The sequence below is a fragment of the Salmo salar genome, chromosome 01, assembly GCF_965601325.2.
Source record: "Salmo salar chromosome 01, fSalSal1, whole genome shotgun sequence".
Taxonomy (NCBI): Eukaryota; Metazoa; Chordata; class Actinopteri; order Salmoniformes; family Salmonidae; genus Salmo; species Salmo salar.
The window spans coordinates 62326099-62336780 of record NC_138291.1 but is presented as its reverse complement, the minus strand read 5'-3'; the positions used below and the strand labels follow the sequence as shown (position 1 = coordinate 62336780).

Genomic DNA, 10682 nt, shown 5'->3' with positions numbered 1-10682 from the left:
CGCTGCGCTGTAGTCAATGAATAGCATTCTCACATAGGTGTTCCTTTTGTCCAGGTGGGAAAGGGCAGTGTGGAGTGCAATAGAGACTGCATCATCTGTGGATCTGTTGGGGCGGTATGCAAGTTGGAGTGGGTCTAGGGTTTCTGGGATGATGGTGTTGATGTGAGCCATGACCAGCCTTTCAAAGCACTTCATGGCTACAGACGTGAGTGCTACGGGGTGGTAATCATTTAGGCAAGTTACCTTAATGCTCTTGGGCACAGGCACTATGGTGGTCTGCTTAAAACATGTTGGTATTACAGACTCGGACAGGGAGAGGTTGGAAATGTCAGTGAAGACACTTGCCAGTTGATCAGCGCATGCTCGCAGTACATGTCCTGGTAATCCGTCAGGCCCTGCTGCCTTGTGAATGTTGACCTGTCTAAAGTTCTTGCTCAAATTGGCTGCACAGAGCGTGATCACACAGCCTTCCGGAACAGCTGGTGCTCTCATGCATGTTTCAGTGTTTTTTGCCTCGAAGCGAGCATAGAAGTAGTTTAGCTCGTCCGGTAAGCTCGTGTCACTGGGCAGCTCTCGGCTGTGCTTCCCTTTGTAGTCTGTAATGGTTTGCAGGCCCTGCCACATCCTACAAACATCAGAGCCGGTGTAGTACGACTCGATCTTAGTCCTGTATTGACGCTTTGCCTGTTTGATGGTTCGTCGGAGAGCATAGCGGGATTTATTATAAGCTTCCGGGTTAGAGTCCTGCTCCTTGAAAGCGTCAGCTCTAGCCTGAAGCTCAGTGAGGATTCTGCCTGTAATCCATGGCTTCTGGTTGGGGTATGTACGTACAGTCACTGTGGGGACAACGTCATCGATGCACCTATTGATGAAGCCAATGACAGATGTGGTGTACTCCTCAAATGCCATTGGAGGAATCCGGAACATATTCCAGTTTGTGCTAGCAAAACAGTCTTGTAACTTAGCATCTGCTTCATCTGACCACTTTTTTATTGATCTAGTCACTGGTGCTTCCTGCTTTAATTTTTGCTTGTAAGCAGGAATCAGGAGGTTGGAATTATGGTCAGATTTGCCAAATGGCGGGCGAAGGAGAGCTTTGTATGCATCTCTGTGTGTGGAGTATAGGTGGTCCAGAGTTATTTTCCCTCTGGTTGCACATTTAACATACTGATAGAAATTTCGTAAAACTGATTTAAGTTTCCCTGCATTAAAGTCCAAGGCTACTAGGAGCGCCACCTGTGGGTGAGCTTTTTCTTGTTTTCTTGCTTATGGTGGAATAAAGCTCATTCAATGCTATCTTATTGCCAGCCTCTGACTGTGGTGTTATGTAAACAGCTACAAAGAATACAGATGAAAACTCTCTCGTTAGGTAGTGTGTTCTACAGCTTATCATGAGAAACTCTACCTCAGGCGAGCAATAGCTTGAGACTTCCTTAGATATCATGCACCAGCTGTTGTTTACAAAAAAACATAGACCGCCGCCCCTTGTCTTACCATACGCCGCTGTTCTATCCTGCCAGTCCATTGTATAACCCGCCAGCTGTATATTGAAATTGTCGTCGTTCAGCCACGACTCCGTGAAGCATAAGATGTGATTGTGTTTAATGTCCCGTTGGTAGTTTAATATTTCCCATAACTCGTCCATTTTATTGTCCAAAGATTGCATGTTTGCTAGCAGAATTGAGGGAAGTGGGGGTTTATTCGATCGCCCCTCGACTTCTCAGAAGGCAGCCCGCCTCTCTTTCTCCGCCTCCTCTTCACGCAGATCACTGGGGTCGGGACCTGTTCCCGAGGGAGCCGTATATCCTCCGCCTCGGGCTCGTCAGAGTTGTAGAAGAAGAAAAAGTATTCTGCTAGTCCATGGTGAGTAATCGCAGTCCTGATGTCTAGAAGTTATTTTCGGTCATAAGGGACGGTAGCGGCAACATGTACAAAATGAGTAAAAGAATAAGTTACAAACAACGAAGATTAACGAACAAAAAACACAATCGGTTGGTGGCACGTAAAACGTCTGCCTTCTGCTCCGGTGCCATTTTAAGGTGTTTGTGAACATTTTATCATTTGTCAAGATAATCCATCCACCTGACAGGTGTGGCATATCAAGAAGCTGATTAAACACCATTATCATTACACAGCTGCACCTTGTGCTGGGAAAAATAAAAGGCCACTCTTAAATGTGCAGTTTTGTCACATAACACAATGCCACCAATGTCTACATTTTGAGGGAGCGTGCAATTGACATGATGACTACATGAATGTCCACCATAGCTGTTGCCAGATAATTTAATGTTAATTTCTCTACCATAAACTGCCTCCAATGTTGTTTTAGAGAATTTTGCAGTACGTCCAACCGGCCTCACAACCGCAGACAATATGTAACAACGCCAGCCCAGGACCTCCACATCTGGCTTCTTCACCTGCGGACTCATCAGAGTGGGTAAGGGGGGAATACGGAGGATTATTGCTGTCTGTAATAAAACCCTTTTGTGGGGATAAACTCATTTGGATTGGCTAGGCCTGGCTTCCCAGTGGGTCAGCCTGGTTCCCAAGTGGGTGGGCCTATGCCGTAATATCAATTATGGTCCCATTCTCATTTGCTTATAACAGTACCAAGAATTAGAACAGGTCGTGGTATAAATAGTTAAAGATTTGAAAATAAAGATTTGATGATCTACAGTCGTGGCCAAAAGTTTTGAGAATGACACAAATATTAATTTTCACAAACTGCTGCCTCAGTTTGTATGATGACAATTTGCATATACTCCAGAAAGTTATGAAGAGTGATAAGGTGAATTGCAATTCATTGAAATGTCCCTCTTTGTCATGCAAATGAACTGAATCCCCCGAAAAAACATTTCCACTGGATTTCAGCCCTGCCACAAAAGGACCAGCTGACAGCATGTCAGTGATTCTCTCGTTAACACAGGTGTGAGTGTTGATGAGGACAAGGCTGGAGATCACTCTGTCATGCTGATTGAGTTTGAATAACAGACTGGAAGCTTCAGAAGGAGGGTGGAGCTTGGAATCATTGTTCTTCCTCTGTCAACCATGGTTACCTGCAAGGAAACATTCATTTTTTGAAAATGTATTAAAAATAGAAACACTTATCTCACATTTACATAAGTATTCAGACCCTTTACTCAGTACTTTGTTGAAGCACCTATGGCAGCGATTACAGCCTCGTGTCTTCTTGGGTATGACGTTTGTAACGATGACGCTGGGAGTCAGGAAGCAGGTGTAGGTGGTGAATTTAATAATAATAACGAAGCGTCTGGACATGAACACAGAACCAATACTGCCTGAAGAGTGATGCTAGGGACTGCTAAATAAAGCGGGAGTAATCAGGGTAGTGATGAAGTCCATGATGGGGCGCAGGTGTGCGTAATGAGGGTTGCCAGGTGGGCGTACAGTAATGATGGGTTGCCAGGACCGGTGGTTAGTAAATCGGCAACACCGAGCGCAGGAGCGGGTGAGCAGGAGTAGACGTAACAACGCTACAAGCTTGGCACACCTGTATTTGGAGAGTTTCTCCCATTCTTCTCTGCAGATCCTCTCAAGCTCTGTCAGGTTGGATGGGGAGCATTGCTGCACAGCTATTTTCAGCAGAGATGTTCGATCGGGTTCAAGTCCGGGCTCTGGATGGGCCACTCAAGGATATTCAGAGAAGCCACTCCTGCATGTCTTGGCAGATTTTTAAGCGTTACGTGCTTCAGCACTCGGCGGTCCCGTTCTGTGAGCTTGCGTGGCTTACCACTTTCCACTTCACAATAACAGGACTTACAGTTGACCACCACAGCTCTAGCAGTGCAGAAATTTTATGAACTGACTTGTTGGAAAGGTGGCATCCTGTGACGGTGGCACATTGAAAATCACTGAGATCTTCAGTAAGGCCATTCTACTGCCAATGTTTGTGTATGGAGATTGCAGATTTTATACACATGTCAGCAACGGGTGTGGCTGAAATAGCTGAATCCACTAATTTTGAAGGGATGTCCACATACTCTTGAATACAGGGTGGGTGTTTATTCAATCATAGAAATATAATTAATAGAATGGACCTATCCTTTCAGACCCCTGAAATGTACAGTAGCTGGTACACCATTGACATTTCATTACAGAGAACACCCCCACCAGTCACATATGCAGGTTCCAAAGTCTCCAAACAATTGTGCATTTATCGTACCAACTCGGGCCATTTTCATACAAAATCCCATTGTAACACACAGCTATATAGATTTTGCTGGTCACGTCACACATATGAACATAAAATATACACATTATACAGTATAATTGTTAATCAGCTAAGCCAATGCACGTATGCACCAATCAAAAAACTCAATAAAAACATAAACAAACATGTTGAATGGAAGCTGTCATCGTTAACTCGACAGAATACATATAAGACTGTTGTGCCTCTCTCCTTCAAGAACAAAAAGGTGCAACATAGAGAAAATAAAGATGTCTAACACAGTTTGTGCATATTCTCATTCAAGAGCAGTCGTCTGTGTTCAGGCTGAGTGGCAGTCAGCAGTGCTGCTGCCTCGTAAGGCAGTGGGACATGCAAACAACAGACAAATCACATTCAGAAGTTGAGCTCGTTGACAGCAGACTTGTTACCATATTTTCCATCCACTTACAACATGGCTTGTTCATTACTTTCCTATCTGTGTATCTCTATGGACAGCATCATTAGTGATGACATTGGTTGGACAGTAGACACACAAGAACAGTGGCCTTCTCTAGACAAAAGATCCTGTGTGCTCTATTGGAAGTGCCAGGCTTGTAGGCTCACATACCACTACTTTAAGGGGACTAAATCATGGTGGATCAAGTCCTCTCTCCCTGTATTTATGATCCAACTCCTCTGACTTACTCTCACACCGCTCATCTTTACCTTGGCAAGTCTGTAACAAGTTCTGATCATTATAGCTACTGACAAAGTGTTAGGCTGGCTAACCACTTGTAGAGATGTCCCCAACCTGTCATAGACTAATGCTCATCCACTTTGAGGAGATATACTGTATTTATTTTCAAAGTTTGAAGTGTCCCCTGTCAATCAGCTAGTAACAGAAGGGAATACTGTGGGCACATGAGCTGTAGGACAAGGAACCCTGAATTCTGTAGTGTTTATTGTGACCGACAACTGCAGTGTACCACAGCCTTGTTTCACCATCTACAGTTTCACAGTAATAACTGATCTTATTTGGCTGTTGTTTGCCTTTAAAAGTGAAAATACTGAATCCTACTGGCCTTGTCAGATTAGAGCACCCAATCAGCATATTGGATTTGTCATCAAAATCAAATGGCCACACAAGATTGTAAAATGTATTAAAAAAATGTTTTGACAACTTTACATCAGTAGGGTTATCTTATGTTATTATCAAATGAGTTATTGTATTATCTACAGTATTTACTACATTTTCAATATTTGGGTAATAATTGCTGATTGCTCATAATTGCCTCCCAAGGGTTTGGAGGATACATTACTGGAACATGCAGATAAACAGGTGAGATTTGGACTTATGAGGTTGGGCTCAGCCATCATGACTGTGTTTCCAGGGCTAATGAAGGGGCTTGAACGCTCTTGACCCCAAAGTGCGGTTTAGACATGCGGTGGTCATGCATAGCCGAGAGAGCAAACATTAACACTATCTGACCATCCTCTCTTTTGTTCAATTTTCCTCCCCCATCTCCCCTCCCCCTGTTAGTTTCTCTGCTTGTTCCTGTTTTAGGAAATTCGAAATAGTCCATGCAATGATATGTGTGAGAGTATAAAGGGAGCCTGAAATCTTTGATTGAAAGGAGTGAGAACCCCCCCCCCCCATCTCTTAAAAACAGAGTTATAATCAACAGTTGCAATTCTATTTGTTGTTTGTCCAGTGAGTCCTCTTGCTGGATGGTAATATTGGTAACGTCTGTGTTGGGGGGAGGGTTTATCTTATTCACTCCTATGGAAGAGTTATTTTAGTCGTACGTGGGTAGGCTGGTTGAGGGACTCTGCACTGCCCGTTGTGGGGGTGTGGGGACCAGTCAGACTGGTTAAGGACCCCCCATCTTCAGTCCGCAGAACGTCCAAGCAGCCAGTACCGTCCGCTGTGGGATGGGACAGGAGGTCACTCCCCTGGGACAGGAAATCAAACTGGTCCTCCTGCGGTTCCAGGTCACGGCCGGTGATGAAAAGGTCTGTCTCGCCCCAGTTGCTAGCGTCGGGGTCGCCATGGCAGTCGTCACTAGAACTGCTACTGTTGCTGAGGGGGAAGGACAGGTTAGGAAGGTTGTCTGCAGATGGCTGGGTGAGGTTATGTGCCGACAGGGACTTCCCCAGCCCCTGTTCCTGCTCCGAGGGCTTGCCGTCACATCCAGAGGAAAGCAGCAGCATGGGGTCCACCTCCAGGCTCATGTGCCTCCTCCAGGGGCCCTCCTCCCTCAAATGGGGCTTCCCCCTCAGCTGCACCCTGCCCCAGCTATGTCCACCCTCTCTGTCCCCCTCCTCTCCATGGTCAACCCCAGAGACCACCACCATAGAGAGGCCTGAGCTCTGCTCCAGCCTACCCCCTCGTGTAGCATGTGGGGTGGGGCTCAGGGGACGTCTTTGCTGGGGGCCCATGGGGGGCAGCTGAAGGGTGGCAGCACCAGCGGATGGTGGAGGGGGTGGGAGGTCAGGGAAGTGCGCTCGCCTGGGGAAACTACTGGGTGTGGTGAGGAGCGGGTAGGGGCTGTCAGGGGGCAGGAGAGGCGAGGGCGTGAGGGATGCAGTGGAGGCAGGGTAGGAGGGGGGGCAGGTGTTGAGGGTGAGCTCGCTGGGGGCCAAGATGAGCTGCAGGCCCCTGGAGAGATGGCCTGTTGTTGACCGGGACATCCCCCCACCACTTTTATGCCCCCCTCTGCCCTCCCCTCCCTGGGGGGAGCCAGAGGACAGGTCCTTGCTGAGGATGGAGCTCCGGTAGTCGGAGGTCTGGTGCTCCAGCTCAAACAGGGGCAGGGAGGAGAGGGTGAGGGAAGACGAACCATTTTGTAACACCTGCCTGTACACATCCAGCAGAGAGTCCAGCTTTGACTCTATGGATGTCACCTGGGCAGGGGGAAGAGCAAGAGACATGACCGTTAAAAGCAGCAAGGGTTCATTGCACTTTCTTAAAAATCTAGTTGATTCAACTAATTATTATATAGTAAAAGCCTTTTTAGTTTACTCAAGTTTTTGATAAAATTGTTATCGGAATTTAAATGTTTAGTTAGCTCCAACTTCATAAAACTAGTCAAAAATTGGGTTAGCGACACCCACACATTCAAATAGTGCTTTTATCATACAATGTTTTTCAACTTACGTATTTGACACATACAGACATACTGTACATGATTAGATTGTGCATGTCCATTTATACAGTAATTATTATTCAACAGGTTCTCCCCTGGGATTTTGAACTAGCAACCTCTTGGTTCATGAAATTCCTATCTTCCTGCTACACCACCATGTCTGTGTCAATGACTGATTTCACCTGTATTCCTACACTTTGCACTGGTAAAAAGTCACAAGAAAAACAATTGTATTTATCATAGTGATTAAGGAGTAACATTCAAACAGAAAATCATTAAATAAGTCAATCAAATCAATGATGAGAGAATAGTCAGATTAACTGATACCTGACACACATGGTGGTGTAGCAGGATGTTCAGAAAGACTTGAACCAAGAGGTTGTGAGTTCAAATCCCAGCTAAGGACATGTTGAATAATAATGACTATAAATATGTAAGTTGAAAACATTGTGTGTTAAAAGCAGTGTGGGTGTCCCTAACCTAATTTTTCTCAAGTTGGAACTAAGTTTGGGCCAGATAAAAATGTTAAGTTCAGGTAACACTTCGACCGAAATGTTTAGTAAACTAAAAAAGGCTATGTTTCAGTCACTAAATTAATTATTAGTTGAATCAACTATATCTTTTTTTACAGTGTGTGCAAGAGACACTTCTCTACGAGTACACACAAACTAATGTAATTGGCTTAATTGGTCACCTGTCTTTCCACCTTGCACACACGTCCCAGCATGCTCATGTCCTCCAGAGTATCCCTGTCAGGGTGCAGCTTGTCCCTGATCTTCTTGTCGATGGGGATTTGGCCCTTACCCAGTATCTGATCCACCCTGCGATACACACACTTGTCGTATTAATCACAAAAAGTGGACAAATGGGTACATTGACCGTCACCCCAGCCTCTTCCAAGGGCACTTCACAGCAGGCAACAGACCTAACTCTAATGGAAGCGTGTCAGTGTTAGAGTTAGTTAGAACAGACACACCATGATTAGATTCAACAACCCACACTACAGAGTCACAGTTCACACAACAAACCACAGGCTACAGTCAAAACACAATCATACAGGGTTTCTAAACTACAGCTATAATTAGCTACAGTGCAAGCTACAGTTCATGTTAAAAACAACAATCTGCACCAACTGGTAACTACAGCCATTCTCTGTGTTCACAAAAGTTCCACAATGAGAGATCCTTATTCATTAGCCATTTCTTTGCAGGAGGAACATCGATTCTGTTAGATTGACAGCTGCTGCTGTATCTTTACTATGTCCCCTAAGCGCAGCAACATGCAAGATATTTGAGACAGACCTCACATTCACAGCAGCCCACATGAAAAAATATCATAGTATACTATGATAAATACTATAGTATTCACTGTAGTGTTTTTTTCCTCAGATTTACTGTAGTATTCAGTGTAGTGTGTTTAAAGTCCACAAACACACTACAGTGAATACTATACTGTAGTATTTACAGTTAACTATAGTATAAATACTGTAGTAAAATAAAACTGTAGTATATACTATATAATGAATGTAGTGTTTATGCGGATTCTACTATACTGTAGTATTTAATGTACAGTTTTTGTGGACTGTAGTATACTGTAGTATTTACTGTAGTGTTTTGCGGGCTGTAGTATACTGTAGTATTTACTATCGTGTTTTTGGTTTATTATCTTTGACATGGAAGTGGAGGCTTTCTCCTTCAGGAAACGTACAGGAGAAATGCTAAAATAGATCATTTTCCATAACCTCTAGGTAGGTAGGACTGAAACCTGAAACATCTGAAACCCTACCTCTTCAAAGAGTATATTACATAATCCCACAGCACCCCCCCTCGCACCCCTTCTCACCCCCCACCCCACTCGCACTTTACTTTTTTCCCCATACTAATCAAATCTAATTTAATTTGTGACATGCGCCGAATACAACAGGTGTAGACGTTACAGTGAAATGCTTACTGTGCCTTGCAAAAGTACTCATCCCCGTTTTCCCTATTTTGTTGCCTTACAACCTGTAATTTAAATAGTGTCGTGTTTTTGCAGACTAGTATTTTTGCAGACATTACTGTAGTATTTACTACAGTGCTTTATTTGCAGATAATACTGTAGTACATTTACATAGCAGACGCTCTTATCCAGAGCGACTTACAGGAGCAATTAGGGTTAAATGCCTTGCTCAAGGGCACATCGATAGATGTTTCACCTAGTCGGCTTTGGAATTCAAACCAGCGAACTTTCGATTACTGGCCCAACGCTCTCACCGCTAGGCTACCTGCCACCCCTACAGTATACCACAGTAAGTACTACACATGACCGAGGGACACTACAGTGTGTAGTATAGTATTCTACTGTTTACTACAGAATTCTTCAGTAAGTACTTTTATATTCTATAGTAAACTTTCATGTGGGAGCTTTACTTCTACCACACATTTGGGGATATGTTACATCTGCTAGTTGAAGGCTTCCATTTGTTAAGAAGCATTTCCGAACACCTTTATGTCATCAGGGAGTCCAAAGCTTCTAAATCTGGGTTGATTCAGTGAAAGCAGTGTGTCCTTTCTGGTCTGATGCTCTAAATCTAAAGCTCTAAAAGTGACCGGATAGTGTAAGCAATATATTAGAAACTCTTGTAGTCCCTTTGGAAGCCTGTAGGTTGAGCCATCATCATCTCACCTTTAAACCTATCCTGCCTCTGTAGCTCTACAAACACAGGCTTTTTGCTCCCTGATGGACACATGGACATAGCCCCATCTCCTTTCAAACTGTCCTCTGTGTGAGGAACGGGGGACAGGATGGAGTTGGGGGTAGTGGCTAGCGGGTCTACGTTAATAGGGGTTGGTGTGGGAGGGGTGTTATCTAACCCTGGGGACTTCATCCCTGGGGCGGACTTCCTCCTGGCCTGGCTGTAATATAATTGCAGGGAGGGGGAGGACATGTTCCCAGGTTTGCTGCTCAGTGTGGGACCCAGTCCAGTGGCCAGTCTGTATGGGAGAGACATGGGGGTCAGATACAACACACACACACACACACACACACACACACACACACACACACACACACACACACACACACACACACACACACACACACACACACACACACACACACACACACACACACACACAAACACTTGAAGTGTATCAAAAAAGGACAACTACAGGCACCACGTATGTACCAGCTACAATTACATTCTTTAAAACCAGACTAGACTACCACTACTACAATCCACTACTAAACTATAGTAGATTCCACTCTTTTGGCTGAAAGACACAGTGCAATATCAAGTCAATCAGGGTTATATCACTGATTTAACCGAAGACAACAATCCTAACTCCTGAAACATTATTGTTTATTCTCAGACATTGTTAAAAATAACA

The 10682-nt window shown here is 44.4% G+C and overlaps 1 protein-coding gene across 12 annotated transcripts in view; it reads right to left on the bottom strand.

The window, feature by feature from the left end:
- Positions 1-4003: 4003 nt before the first annotated feature.
- Positions 4004-10682, bottom strand: part of LOC106606915 (potassium voltage-gated channel subfamily KQT member 5) — a 147326-nt gene continuing 140647 nt past the window's right edge. For 7 of the 12 annotated variants that reach the window (XM_014203394.3, XM_014203439.3, XM_014203384.3 and 4 more), the window contains 3 exons: positions 10167-10286; positions 8009-8135; positions 4004-7072 (listed from right to left, as the gene is read on the bottom strand). In XM_014203394.3, the coding sequence (XP_014058869.3) occupies positions 5960-7072; positions 8009-8135; positions 10167-10286 (1360 nt within the window). In that variant the 3' untranslated portion in view covers positions 4004-5959. The remainder of the gene's footprint in view (positions 7073-8008; positions 8136-10166; positions 10287-10682) is intronic. The other 5 variants (XM_014203469.3, XM_014203475.3, XM_014203485.3 and 2 more) reach the window with 1 other exon arrangement.